This window comes from Temnothorax longispinosus, chromosome 6, assembly GCF_030848805.1.
Source record: "Temnothorax longispinosus isolate EJ_2023e chromosome 6, Tlon_JGU_v1, whole genome shotgun sequence".
In the NCBI taxonomy this organism is placed as follows: domain Eukaryota; kingdom Metazoa; phylum Arthropoda; class Insecta; order Hymenoptera; family Formicidae; genus Temnothorax; species Temnothorax longispinosus.
This window is the reverse complement of record NC_092363.1, coordinates 430,844-446,580: the sequence shown is the minus strand read 5'-3', so window position 1 is coordinate 446,580 and position 15,737 is coordinate 430,844. Positions and strand designations below refer to the sequence as shown.

At 45.6% G+C, this 15,737-nt stretch overlaps 1 protein-coding gene across 2 annotated transcripts in view; it reads right to left on the bottom strand.

The window, feature by feature from the left end:
• Mam (uncharacterized) overlaps positions 1-15,737 on the bottom strand; it is a 182,149-nt gene that overhangs the window by 9,022 nt on the left and 157,390 nt on the right. For both annotated transcript variants that reach the window (XM_071782319.1, XM_071782320.1), the window contains exons 3-6: positions 6,501-6,851; positions 2,582-2,762; positions 1,624-1,932; positions 181-435 (exon numbers count right to left, since the gene is read on the bottom strand). In XM_071782319.1, the coding sequence (XP_071638420.1) occupies positions 181-435; positions 1,624-1,932; positions 2,582-2,762; positions 6,501-6,851 (1,096 nt within the window). The remainder of the gene's footprint in view (positions 1-180; positions 436-1,623; positions 1,933-2,581; positions 2,763-6,500; positions 6,852-15,737) is intronic.

Below are 15,737 nucleotides of genomic sequence, written 5' to 3'. Positions count from 1 at the left end.
AAGTGCACAGGCTCAATTTTCACTTTTCGTTACACTTGCATTTTATTTGTTTTGAGTGATATTCCACTCTTCGACTTTTAGAGAGTATGTATGACCAATAAAAAAAAATTGACCCTCTAACACGTCGTAACATCATTGTTTCCGGTGTAGTCTCCTTGAGATATCTCATGGATAACTTACCGGTTCCGGTAACGTTGACCGAATTTACGGATGTTGTCTGTGACATTTGCATCTGCAACGACATCTGATTGTTGTTCTGTTGCATGGCCAGCGTTTGCTGTTGGTGCTGTTGCGTCAACAGCTGCTGCATCTGCGTGCTGTTGGCCATCCCCGAGCCGGCTAGACCGCCGTTTTGCGAGCGGATTAATTGTTGATGTTGCATCTGCGCCGCGGTCATTTGCATTGTGCCGCCCGCGCCACCCAAGCCGAAAGCACCTGCAAAAAATTGTACGATCCGATAAAATCCCCGCATGTCAATTCTGCGCAAATAATTTTGACGAATAATAGCGAGTAAAAATTCGCCGGGACGCACTTAACTCTCTATGAATATAATTTGCATTTATGCGTTCGTATCCAAACAAAACGAAGCGACACGGGCATTCGCGTTTTCCGACGGAAACGAGGGCTTCGCTCGCAAGAGCGAACTCCGAGTTGACACGAAATGAGTTCTGACATCGGCAACCACTAATTCGCGACCATCAATACGATAGTACATCCGGCGACTCTATAGAGGAAGTTCGGGTAAGGTGAAATACTCTTATAAATAAAACCACCGTGATATTTAAAAATTAAGTGTCACAATCTAGCAGTGGAATTACTGGTTGCCGGCCCCATAATCTGACATACAAAGCGGCAGCGTGGTACAACGTGTCGTTAAATAACAAATTGAAATGGAAAATTTGGCGTGTATCGCATACAGCGTGAGGTTAGTAAACATTTATTTTGCAGTTAACGTTCTTAATCGCTTTTTGTTGCATGCAAAACTAAAGTAGAACTTTAGTGTAGTATACTTAGCAAGTGTCATATGGTGTACATTTCTATTTTATACGACGAAAAGGTAAAAATAGTGATGTCGGACAAGTCGAGATAGTTCTCTTTCTTAAATGCGTTTTATTTTATGAGTAAAGTTTATGAGTAAAAAGTTTATATTATTTTGAGTATATATTATTACATTAATAAAAAAGTTTTAAACATGTTTCATACATTTTTATATGACAATGTTATAAAAATTACAGTTTGCAATAAAATAAATGTATAATTTAATAATTATTATAAACTATTTTATTATTAACACCTTAACCTTATTATTAATACTTTGAAACACGGTAAAAATTATTTTTTTTTTGTAAGATTAATGAAGTAGTTTACCTTGCTCGACACAGTTCAAATTAGCCGACAAAAATCTACCTTCGAAAATTTTGCTATAACATTTAACTCACTATAAATAAACGAAATTGATTAGAAACACGTTGTAACAAACATTTGGCATTACAACTCAGCGTAAACAAAGTTCAACTATCTTTAATAGTTTTCAAGTTATATATTGAAAAAGACTTAGGGTGGTTCAAAATACCCGAACTTCCTCTATCTCTTTCTTTTTTTTTTGCTTTCTCTCTTTCTCACCTTGGTGACCTTGCTGGTTGAATTGTGAGCGCATTTGCGCCTGAAAGCCTTGCTGCTGTTGCATCAAAACGTGTCGCCACTCCTGCTGGGCGCCGCGACCCGCGATGCTGTTCCCAAGGCCGTCCGGAGGGCCGACGCTAACGTTGGGCGGCCGTTGATTGTTGGTTCTCGGGTAGCCTAGCCGCTGGTGCATCTGATGCATCCCGCCGATGGCGGCCATTCCGCCGCCGCCCATGTACATATTACCACCGGCTGCATGTAACGCCTGCTGCTGCTGCTGTTGCGCCATTTGCGGCCTCATCATCGGACCTGCGAAAAACATCCACACGTACCATATAATGCCGGGACGTTGCTTAGCGTTGCTTAGCTGTTGTTACTTAAACTCGAAAACTGCGAGAACGAAGAATGTTTTGCGGCCGAGTCAAATGCATTAAATTCAACCAAATCGAGACTGCGAATTGTGACGGCGCGTTACGGCAAAATTTTAGAGGAGAGAGAGAGAGAGCGCGCGCGCGAGGATCTGCAGATTTCCTTCAGTTTGGATAGAATCTCGGGAAAACCGGCGTCGACCCGATCAATAGGAGAGTCTTGTAGAGGCCAAGATATATAAGGATAGTTTCGACTCCCTCCGTCTCCTCGCCACCCCTTGCCTGCCTCCTCGGCCTTTCTCCCTCTAGCTTGGAGCGAATCCAGCGGAACGTCAGCATCACGTTTACGCTCGGTTGAATTCTTTCCGCGGTAATATTCAACAACGTGTAACCCGCGCCAAGATGTTGAACAACGGTGAATACGAAATATCTGTTTATCACCAAGCAATGGATCTTATTGCTGTATTATTGCTAATTTTTTTCCGCGAAATTATCCAGCTCTTATATGTCGAGATCTGGATGTTAAACTGTAAGGTAGAAACGAACAAACGTGTAACGAGGCCGGTGAGATCATTTCTCATCGAACTTACCCGACGGCGGCATAGGTTGTTGCGTAACTCTGCGCATGGGTCCGGCATTGGCGAACCTCGCTTGCTGACCCATACCGATACTGGCGTGCATCATCTGTGCCTGAGCCGCGGCCTTGTATTCGGGCGGTGGCGGCCTTACACTTCCCATTCCACCCGTCATATGCTGTTGCTGCTGCATCACCTGTAACAGCAGAGACGCACAAAAATCAGAAAAAAAAATACAAGAATGATATGCAAAGCTGACAGAGACAGGACGTTCTAATCTTAATTTAACTAAATTTTAGGACGTTCTAGAAATATCGCGTGCTAGAAATATCATCTTATCGCATCTCCAAAGGCAAACACACATTCACGTGTCCCATTTTTGGTGACTCGCTTTGAATGGTGAGACTTGGAAAGTCGTCTCCGACGCCGCGCGCCGGTTCGAGAATCGGTGAGCGCGCGCCTGAAAATCGCAACGCGCCGCGCGCGATTTTAAGGTCGGCTCTTTCGCGGAGCCTCGAGAGAGCGAGAGAGCAGAAGGGCGTTGCTCGCCTAATCGCAGGTTGTTGCTCGGTCGAGAGTGGAAAGAGACGCCGGCCGGCGCGACGAACGAGAGGAAGCGAGCGGAGAAGAGAGCGGCGCGAGAGGGGGCGAGCGAAAGGGTGAACGTATCCGAACGGCGCGGCGTGGAAAGCGACAGGCGGGCTCTCCGCTTCGACTGCATCGGCGGCCGCCGATTCCCGCGTATCGGCCACCGCCTGCATTGTCGTGCGTCGTGCGTCTCTCCCTTGCCTCGGACTTTCCTCTCGCGGCCGCGTAACACCAGGAAGTGGGAAACGCAATCCCGGATGCTCTTGCGCAATAAGATCGCCGCCCCGTCACCACTGCCGATCCCGCTAAATCGCGCGCGCAGCGATGCGCTCAGCGCGATCGCAATAGGTCATGCACCGATTACGAGCGTCATTAATCACAGGAGAGAAGAAAGTTATACTTGCTCTTTCACTCGCGGGGGGCTTAAAAAAGTTTCTGAGAGTATTGAAAGTATTTCCCGTTGTTTTTTCCTTTCGTCATCGATTCTATCCGTGCGAGCCGATTTCGTAATTTTGCAAAAAGTTACCGAAATTTTATTATCTCGATTCGCATTTATGGTACCGCATTTATGGCATGAGAGATCGAATGGGTTTCTGTTACGAGCCCGGGCAATTCCTAGAACTCATAGATGACGTTGTACGATGATGTTCCTGTTGTTCCGCGCATGTTAACTATCCTAATGGATCGGAATGGATACGGGACCGATCATCTCGTCAATTCCAACATCATCGCGAGGCTACGAGTAAGCGCTAATCGAGATCTCGCGCTTGTGCATGTTGCGGGTGAGTGCGGAAAACCGAAAGAGAACATACCGTGAATTCCGATGAAGATATCACTTTATCATTTATAACGCTTTCCGCTTTATGTTAAAGACATTATTAGTACAATAGAATAATTACTGCAATAAAACATAATAAATATAATTAAATATATAAATAAAATATAATTCAATATATATAAATATTGTAGCATATGCAAGAGTATATTGATAAGGAACTGTGATTCAAGATGAAGTGATTCAAGATGAAGCGATCCAAGAATTAGCCGCAAGAATTATGCCTCCTCAATTCATTAAAGCTGTTCTGTCCACTAAATAATCAATTGCATGAGCATTACACATGTATGTAAAAATGTGTTTCGAAAGAAAGCAATCGATTCGCGCATATTAACGTTGACCGAGCACTCCATGCCCGGGATAAAATTATTGGGCTGGCCGCGCGCGCCGTTCTGGATGATGCACCGCAGCACCGCTTTATCGCCTGCAGCTCATCCCTGGCAGAACGGGATGACTAACCAACTGCGCGAAACATACAATTAGTAACTGGAGCACGAGCGACCGTCGTCTTTGGTACCTTAACATTATCGAGATAACAATAGGGCTGTTGCGGACTGAGGACTGAGTTATCCGCCGATAAGCGACCACGCGACACTCCGAGATCTCGACGAGCAGCTTCGTGTACGCAATTTCGCAATTGCTAGATCGACTTCCCGGCGATGCGATGCACGTCTAATCGCGCGACAATCGATCGTAGTTTTTCAATGAAAAGATATAAATCAAGCCGCGCAACAAGAAATTACTTAATCCAATCTAAATCAATTTGAAAGTTTAGTTATGTAGAGTTGGAACTATTAGAAGAACTTAAGAATTAGAAGAACTCAAACTATATAAGATGGTGTACAGTTATCACGCGGATCATCCCGGCCAGCCAATTTCACTTGTCCGATACTTGTATTAGAGAAGAATTAACTCAGGCCATTCTTCATATCCACTATTGTGGTTCGGTTATTTAAAAGCGATATTCATTGTCGGATCTTATAATTAAGGTCGTCTCAAATTAATCTTCAAACGTTGCACTCGTTTCATTGGCTTCGGAGTATCTGAAAGTAAACTTAAGACGATCTTATATACAATAAGATCTGACTATGAATACCGGCCCCGGAAAGCGTTTGTTTATTCAAACCGTTGTTTAGATGAAATGAAGAGTAAGCCGCTATCTGCCGCTAAACTTCTAACGATGTGATCGGTGGCTCGAATGTCGTTCAGATTAAATAAAGCGTGGGTCGCATATCAATAAAGAATGAAACGACTTAGCGAAAAGCCGCCCACGACATCATGGTCCCTTCTATGATCCTACAGTTAAGAATGACTACTAAATCTTGAACATACTTGGATATATCTAATACTTTGATCGAAAGTTCGATTGAAGGCTTTTACGGTGAAGAATTAAAGAGTCATTAAGAAAAAACATCGTCCTCTATCAAATCCTCGTTAAGCAAAGATAATCCCGAATTTTTTCTTCGTTAAAAGATCCTTAAGTAAAAGAAAAAAATCGGAAAGAATGTATATACGTGAGGAAACTGACAAATTATAACGATTTGCGTTTTTGTGTGATATTCTTTGCGTACGAAATAAGCGTATCAAATGACGCTTAACGTCATCAAGAATCGTAAGGCCAACGCGATGAGCCAACGCGAATAAAAGCGTATGTACGACGACGTTTAATCTTGCGTGAGGTAATCGCCGAGAACGCTAATTTGCCGATATCCCGCTTCCCTCGATATCACGGGGCTCCCGCAGGAAACTCCGTGGCGCGCGGCGCAAAAACTTTTTCGCCCATTGTTCCCCGTCTCGGAGAAAGAGCCCCCGTTGTCCCCCGCGCTCACGCTATTTGTCCCATTTGTGTCGCTTCTTTCAACGCGACGGGGCAGAAGTTGCAAAAGACCTAGTAGCGGTACCTGTTGCATACGCGGACGTCGCGGGCTCTCTTCCTATTTCTCTCTTTCTCTTTCTCTTCCTCTCTTACCGGATACGAGCTTAATGTCTCGGATAATGTGCCATCGCGCCGCTATCTCGCGATCATCTTACCTGCATAGACTATCGTCACGGCGAAAGCTCTCGCGCTCCGGAGGACGATGTCGTTTATCGGTGTAACGGCTCGGAATCGCAATTCTCGAACGCGATGATATTGACCGAGGTGCGAAAGCGTCTTGTGGAAGACGATAATAATCGCATAAAGATAAACGTTACACGTACGATCGTTACTACGTAAAGCAATTCAGGACAAACGAGAACCGAACGCGCAATCTATGTAGCATGAAAATAATTTTACGTCTATTTCCGCGCGATGTTGGGTATGAAAAAATCCGGACGGAAGTCATTTACGTTGATTGCGAAATCGCTCGGACGGCGACACGTGTCATTGTCGACACGTGTCACCGTCAACGCGCCGCCGTTTCTATCGTCGGAAAACGGGAGCTCCGCGAATCTCGAGACACAATCGTGTAAAACAACCGCGTGTAAAACAAGGAAAATTTCGTCGGCGCGAAGAAAATCAGGTCGCTTTACCTGTTGCGCGCGCATCAATTGCTGCTGCTGTTGCTGGAGAAGCTTCGCGTGCTGATGCTGATCGACCTGGCCCGGTGGCACCTGCTGCGGATGGCCCCGCGTCCCCGGGCCGGCAGGGCCCGGCTGCGGCACTCCGCCGGCGGCCGCGGCCGCCGCCCGCTGCCTCAGACTCTGCTGAGTGAAATTGATGGTCTGGGACTGCGAGACCGAGCAGTAGGTGTCGGCCTGATTAGCCGACGGCCCGGCTTGATTCTGCGTCTGTTGCTGATTGAAGTACATGCCCTGCTGCGCCGCGACAGACACAACCGGCTTCAGGTCGCCCGTGAGCTGCATATGCTGGCCCGCCGACACCTGCAACGAAAAACGAAACCAGATATTTCACATTGTTACTCGTCGGTCCTGGCAGAGTCGTGGGAATCGAGATACGCGCGATAAAAAATTTAACCTGGAAATATAATACGGATTTAATTGCATCGACGCTTGATTATGATGTCTTGAGCGTTCACGCTTAAGGATAGGAGTGATAGTGGGGTGTGATATATCGAGCTCTCTTATTAGTAGAGTCAATTATTTTGTTACAGTTGTTACTTATTTTTCCCAAAGAATGCGGTCGAACTGTCGATCATCGGGAAGAGAAACTCTTGGAGAATTGAGATGTTTTTCGTAAATATAGATGTTTCTCTCGGTACAGATGGATGTTAATACGCCACCACAGCTCGCAACGCGTACACTTTATCACGACTAACAAGCGTCTAGTGTCAGGTAAACATAACGGCGAAATGTAACTGGTGTTTAAAACGATGAGTTTTTTCGCGCACGCGCGATCCTTTTTACGATGCGGCACCTACCTCGCTGGTGTAATAACAAGTTGCCCGTTTAAATCGGTTTTAAACACCGGGATTCGTTTGTCGAACGGGACACGGTTAACACCAAAGTCGGGTCTCTTGCTTCTTTAAGACACTTTAACGACACGCATGATTACACAGTAGCTAACTCGCTAATTGCGCGCACGCGGGATGCGGCGAAAATGTTATGAGGGCTATAAAACGCTACGAAATTGCATACTCGTCCGCCCAGCAATCATCTCGCTATCAACGTTTCTTTCTCTCTTATTTTCTTTTCATCGTGCCTGTTTCCTCGCAGCGAAACGCATGACTTTCCACATTTCGTCTTCGGAGATTTTCGGAATTTAAAATCAAAGCGCAAAATTCAAGTCCACAAGATTAAGGTAACGATTGAAAGCTCTGGATTTAAGCATTTTAGATTGTTTCCGTTGTACACCACCACCACATATGAACTCGCAGTGACAAAAAAGATACCTTTCGACGGATATATTCGTCACACGGGTGAGCAGGAATTTCTGGAGAAAGGCAGTTGACAACAGACTACAACGGTGACTATCGTCGGGAACGTATAGCCAGCGATGATATGAAGTGGTCACCGTTCCTCCATATTTCATCTCCACGTGAGAGGAGCGAAGAGGGAAACGGTCGAAGGATAAGCTACCGGGCGCGGATCGTGTCCCGCGGGTGACCCTTCGATCCTGCCGCGACTATTGAACCCTCGTAATCTAATTGCGATTTCGTATCCCGATACACATGTACACACATACACGCACACGCACACGAACTTGACCGTGGGACTCTAAGCATCGTCAAATTGTGTATCGTATCGTATACGCATTTCGTCGCTGTGCGTTTTTATTGAAGTTGCACGTCTCGGCGTCGATTAATTATCACGTTTGCGCGATCCACGAAACTTGTGAGAAGAAAAGAGCACGTTCCTTTTAAATGTAAAGCATATATAAGATGGTACGCGAACAATCGCGGTATCTGAGTACAGATGTAGACCACGGACGATGATAGACGCTTACGCAAATGCACAGGTATGGAGTCGCTTCCTCCGTTGATAGTTTCCGGTCTACTAAAATCGTCCAGACATATATGATATACATATAAGTACATATATATATGGTTATATTATGTATATATGCATGTATAAATGTACGAGCAACCCGCTTAGCTGTATATTGCGAAGATCTAGCCGCACACCGATACGTCAGGATAATTATACGCGCAGTCAAGGATCGGTATTTAGTACAACCGGCGTAATTTCGCCGTACGTATTGTATACATATGTATATATACGCATATACCGCGTGCACGCATAATGTAAACGCCATGTACAGCTGCATTTACATGTATGAGGGAATTATCACGTCTATCCGCATCCGCTCGATGCGTATCCGTATACACGTGTATTTCGCGTGATAAGCAGCCATATTACGTGTACAAACGAGTACATACAATGTATATACGAGGTGTTCCAGAGTTCCCGTCAATCCCTTTATCGAAGTTCTGATTTGAGATTTAACAACCAAAATATTTAACACTGACGATTGAAGAGTCCTCGCTCTATATTGTGGAATTAATTTCTCTTAACGAAAGCTAAACTGACCAAAGGGCTCGACGAAGCAGGGCGACAGTTCTCGAATGTATGTACATTCAAGTGGAAAGGCGAAGCATAGAAAATTCGAAGCGAGCGAGGGTCAAGCAAATGAGAGCAAACAAGCGACTTGGCTCAACGTGCCTCACTGTCTCACTGAAACAAGTTGTTCATTCGCGTTTGTTCATACTTGTTCGTGTTTGTTCGCGCTTACTAGTCTGATCTGATGTTTTAATGTGCACTCGCATTCAACGCAGGAAACAAAACGCAAAATACATACATGCTCGGTCACGGCAAACCTGAAATACGATTTATCTGGGCGAATACGTCTACGATACACGAAAGAGATTGTGTAACCCGGTGAAGCGTATGAAGATATAGCCGGGCGGTAGGAGAGATCTACTCGGCCGTCGGTCGCACGTAATTAGCCTAAATCACGGACGGCGTCCCGCCGAGGGGGTGGCTCCTGGACGCGACATCTGCATAGCACGTGTCTTGTTACTGAGACGCCTCGTAAGGGCTCAGAGAGAGAGAGAGCGAGAGAGCGAGAGCGAGAGAGAGAGAGAGAGAGAGAGAGAGAGAGAGAGAGAGAGAGAGAGAGAGAGAGAGAGAGAGAGAGAGTTTAGCAGGTGCTTCCGCGTCTCCGGGGGTGTCGCGAATGAAGGAAGGGTACGCGGGAGCGCGGCTCGCCGAGCATACTAATGGGGCGCTGACACGCGGGGCGCGCGACGCTTTCCCGACACTTGGGAGAGCTAAAGACTTTGCTCTAATAAAACGGTGGACTCGTCGTCCGTGCGCGTTTTATCGATCGAAACCTGTCGCGCGATTGGAGCCCCCGTTTCGAAGAGAGCTCCGGAGCTTCGACGGGGAGGAAGTCTTGCGATAAAGAACGACTTCCTTCTCGATTTGTATTCGAGCGTGTATTCCGGTTCGAGATCCTTCCGGTGTCGGGGTTCACGCTACAGTGAAAGCACAAAGAAGCAAAATCGAGAATACCGAGAGTGCCGATACGCGCGCCCGCACGAAACGGGGCCAGATGTGACAAACCGTTTTTGAAAAATCGATAATTACACCGAGGCTCACGGAATGCCGATACTGCGAGCTCTTGCAATTAAGCCCGGTTAATGATGTGACCGCCATTAACGAGTAATTCGCAGAGACCGATAAATCGAAGGCGCTCATAAACTAGAGTACTTAGATTCGTTCAATTTATTGTATTCGGACGTACCATTTCTGCATAGTATATATATGTGTGTGTGTGTGAGATATTAATATATCCAATTATTCTCTAAACATTTATAGCTTTTTTATTAGGTTGGATCATATAACTTCTGTTCTTTTTTTCTTTAAATTTACTTTCGCGTACAATATTTTTACGTTTAGTCTCTCTATTCATTTTTTGATTGTTTAACATGAATTTTGCTTCAACAACATCTTCAAAAAGTCATCATCAATAAAAAAAAAGCGATCTGTTTTTGGCTCTATTAAATTCATATGGACCGAGACTTTGCAAACTAGCACTACATTATTCGGTGAGTTTTTTTGCTGTCTTATTCTTTCTCATTAATATCAAATCTTACTTTAATCCAAATATCATATCTTCAATTATGTTATTGTTATTAAAATCGATTAGTTGCTACAGTCACTGAACTGATTTAACTTGTTCCCTCGTTGACTCACCCGTGTCACAGATGAATAGGTGAACTTAAACGATATATACATATTTATGACAAGTTAAATGTAATATCAAATTAAACAAATAATTGGATAATTTCGCAGCGTTGCGCAACACCTCTCTACGCATTTATGCGGTTCGATTAATATCCATTAACTCCCTCGCGTTTCAGACTTCCGACAGAGCGTATGATTATTCTTCTTATCCACGGAATCTCTTGCCTCGATCATTGCCACGCGACGCTAAAAAATCTTACTCCACGAAACGCTTTTGGCTCGTAAACTGGTTATACTTGTAATCAAATATCCATCTTCCACATACATATAGAACGGGAGAAATGTATTTTATCATCTGTCCGGCACGTGTGATGACTCTATTTAAAGTTTAAAGTTAAACGGAAATCAACTTTTATTCAGCGCTAAGAATATTTATATCACTATAAGAATAGTCTTAGAACGATACAAGATATAATTAACAGAATATATCTTAAAATACGTAAATAAAAGATGGTTCGACAGATCTGGAATACTTTGTTCACAGCTATATCGGGGCATGACGAGAAGCAAGAAGTGTGCACGAAAATCAAACATTCAAGAAGAAAATCTTCTCCAAGCTGCGTAGATAGAAGCGCACGTTTAACGCGACTATACCGCGTCGTCATTAGCATACTGTACAAAGCCATCGCACTGCCACAACAGTCGATATCGCTCTAACAGACGATAGCAACGACGAACGTATGTACGTGCCCGCGTAGTGTCGTGTCGCGTCGCGACGCACACACGGCCGAGGAATCGCATTGTGACTGATATCTCGCGATGCTGTAATCGCTAATCATAGCGCACGCGTCCGAGGTGCTCACTCGGCATGACGGAACGCGCACGCGGAAAAATTACTCAGACCATTTAAAATTCGACTTGGAACGCGATGTCTCGAGCGCAATGGAGTACGATACGATTATATATTTTTTAACGATTTTTAAAAAATTCCATTATTGAATTTGACAAGCAGCATTTCTTTTTTACTCAATTTATTAAATACAAAGTAAGTTATACCGATGGTCCAATCAGGAGAAAATCAGAAAGGGAAAGACACATGAAAAGAAGTGCGAGTACACGTGTTGTAACAGCTTAGAGAACCACTGATAGGTTTTACCGAGTGCAACGTACCGAGGTTCGCGAATACTGCGTTGCGGCAGCGACGACGGCAGTCCGCGCGGGAATGGCATTCTGACGAGTGACCTTGAGATGGACACCTCACGACGGACAGAGAGAGGGTCTCGCCTCTCTCGCGATGAAAGGAGAGACGACCAAGGCCCTGTATCGCGTATATCTACGCGCGCGTTATACCTACGTGGCTTATCCCGTGGCGGATTACGATGGCCGCCGTTCGTGGAACGGCACGCAATTGCGTAGCGAGAGAAGTATACGCAATTGTGCACCGGCACACAGAACGGGAGAGGGAAGGAACGGCGATGAAGAAACGGCGTGGAAAGGCGAGGAGGCGAGAGAAGAGAGAAAGAGGAACGACGGGAGAGAGAGAGAGAAGGAGAGAACGGCTCCACGGGAGCGAGTCGCACGAGTCTCCGCGGCCGGTGACCTCTGCCCCCTCTTCCTCACCTTCGCCGCCTCGTATTTCCCGTACACATGTGATGTGTGCTAAACGCCACCCGCGCCACCATCACCGCTATCACCACCGCCACCGCCACCGCCACCACGCCACCACCGTCGCCGGTGACAACGCCGGCATTTTCCATCACCTCCCGGTGCGAGCGAGCGAGCGACGACCCATCTCCAGCCTACCCCTCTGCTACCCCTCCCACCCTTCTTCCCTGCCCGAGCGTCGGCCTCGTCGCCTCATCCTTGGTGACGCGCGGATATCGTCGCTCGACGCATCAATCGACGACTACCGACTACTGCTCGCGATGCAGTCGGCTAGCCTGACCTGATGTGCGAACGATAGGGGGATGCGCGCAATCGAGGTTGCGACCCCTTCGCTTCACGCTCGGCCTACCGAGAACACAGGAATTAGCCGCGCTTCACCTCGCGACGCGTCTGCGCTGAGAATTAGGCGGTTCGCGAGGCGAAACAAAAGTATACGCGCGCCGTTAAACGCCTCGTATCGCGCGCGAATGTGGTAATAAAGACACTATCGCGAGCACTTGCGAAATCGACTCTACTTGTTGTCTTCGATTGCGTAATAAAAAAAAAAGAATTCTACGGCGAAATTACGTGGTTACTTTCGTAGAAACACTCCCGTTATATCCTAGACTCGTAAAAATTATAGTCTGCCTCAAACAGTCGGCTAATAAATCAAAAATACATCGCGGAGGGAAGAGGGAAGAGCCATACGTTTTTAAATCTCCAAAATATCGATTTCCTGCAAATAACATTGCGACGCGAGGATGCTTTTGAAACATTCCTTTTCCCGTCGAACATCGGAATTTGTTTTCCAGAATCGCGACTATGTTCGCAATCGTTTATCGCCACGCTAGTTATGCGTTGACGTTGTTCGCGATACTCGCGACCACGGTTGTATACCGTGCTCGCGACGATTATCCGCTTTGATTATCTCCGAAGTTTCGTGCAGCACGTAGTGTCAAATGTTCTCGGGAAGGCCAATTGCTCCGGTACGCAGTTTTTCCCGCAACCTCGAACGACGCTCTACCGCGAAATCGGGAAGGGGAGCTTCGTGGCGACCTAGGTACCCCGTCGATGTACCAACTTCTTGGTCGACCACCGCGAGTGAGGCGACCATCGAGTGAATTCGCTTCCGTCGAAAAACAACGATAACACCGCATAATTCGAGGGTGCTGAATACGCTACTTGCATTTATTTGCCCGTATAACGTCTGTTACTCCATAAAGTCCGCGACCCTCTTTTCAGAGGATTCTCAATCTTTATCATGCAATCTTTACTTCCATTTCCTTTCTTCCCTTCGACCTTTCGCAGACCCGTTTTTTTACGGTTCAATTCAAGTTCACGGTAATTCAACCGATTTGCCCTTCGGAATTTTCTGGCACGAGGACGTCCGCAGTGGAGAAGTCGGGCACGGGAGGAATCAGTAGTACAACCGTCATAATCGTCAGACATAACAACCTCCCTTTCGACGACACGCTCCACTGAAATTGCTTTAAGAAAATCTAAATTGTGCACCCTCCTAACCGATCGCGGATTTCTTTGACCCGCGATAGGAATTGTAATATCGCGATAAAAACATATAGAGTATTAACAAAACGTGCTTAAAAATATCCAGTATAAAGAACAATTGCCTTAAACGGAATTATTCTTACTAATTTCTTATCTGCGAGGGTAAAACCAGAAAGTGTAAAACGGAATAGGGGAAGGTGACTGCCCTAACAACATCGCCGAGTTAATTCTGAAACGGAGCTCTCGGATCGATAATGAGCGCTTCGTGGGTATTCCAGCCACCTGGACTCTAAAAACTGGATACTCTCTAGGTATCCGTCGACGTTGCGAGGGTGCGATGGTCACGTGATTGCGACGGCGACGGGCCCGTATAAAGTGAGGAGGGTTGGAAGACAGAATTTTCCGTGAAGGATTTGAAGGCCGCACGCGACCACCACCACACCATCGCCATCGCTACCACTACCACCACCACCACCACCACCACCACCACCACCACCACCGCCAGCTACGTCTTACACCATAATTCTACCGTTTCTTTCTTCCACCGTCGCTTTCTGAATGCCATCTGTCTCCTTCGTTCTTCCGAAGCTACTGTTCGCCTCCCGATCCCCACTCTCCCTCGCCAACCCTATCGCCCCAGTAACGACCTTCCTTCCTTTTTCTTCACTTGAACTATCGGATTGCTTGATTCTAGGTACCGCCGGGAAAATACCGCCATTGGCGTACTCATCGAAGAACGGATCGTAATTCATATCTCACATCAGCGACAATATTTTACTTTTATATTAATTTCCAGTGTGTCTCTTATGTGCGAGACCCATGCACAGTTGTATATTTAAGCAAATTAATTTATCAGAAAATCTGATATTTTTACTAAAGATAATCTATGGCAATTGCAACATTAATCGCAAGGGAAAACTCGATGTGCGATAACATTGAACTTTGCGCCAAAATTTTTCGACGTATATTTTTTGTATGCAAACTTGATATTTCTACAAAACTAGGGTATACGTACTGACATACGACGACTACGTTTATTCTTGTAACAATAATTGCTGTTACTCGACCAGTAGAAGAAACTGTGGATTTACATCAAATAATATTTACAAAATAACGATTTCGCTTCCAGCAAATTTAGCTTTTTTGGGTGCAGTTTCCGTCATCGAACGCTGAAAAAATTCGGTTTTGCAATTCCAGCTTTTCGGCGCGACATCCGTGAACTTGCATTGACGTTCTACGTTCTATGCACCGAGAGAGGAAGAATGCACGTTGAGGGAACTGCAGGAAACGCGCGAATTCACGAAGGAATTCACGCATGCAGGCGCCATCGTCCCGCATAAAATGCACATGCAGCGACCGGTTAATTGTCACGCACCATGCACGTATGCACGTCGCGCGATTTGATCGAAAAGGAAATCATGAGATGAAGAAGAGCAAAGTTTATTAACATACTTAAAAATCAAGTCCTGTCCGGATATACAGAGATAAAAAAATAGATTTGTTAATTGCAATTAATTAACAATTAATTGTAAAAAATTTGTTTGTTATTGAAAGAAGTGGCAGAGAAAGATAAATAATTCTTAAAAAAAAAAAGGAATAAACAGCGAAAGCGAATTCCAAGAATTCCAAGAACGGATGCTGAAACGGACTATAAAAAGACACCGAAAGAATATCAAGAGGATAGAAGGAAGCGAGGGAGATAGAAAATCTCTACTTTCGCTGAAAAGATTCGTGGTCTCGACGCACCTTTTGTCGCTCGACGCATCTCAGCGTCTTCTTTTACAGTTATGGCTCGAGTCATGCGCGACCGCTGAGCCGAATGTCCGTGAGCGACCGTCGACGGTCAATTAGTTGCTGTACGTTAGCTCGCGGCTCGAGCGGAAGATAATTAAGCTGATCGTCAGCGAGCATTGTCGCCGTGACAATTAGAGAACTCGACAACGTGCGGAAAACCGTGGTAAAATCTCCTGT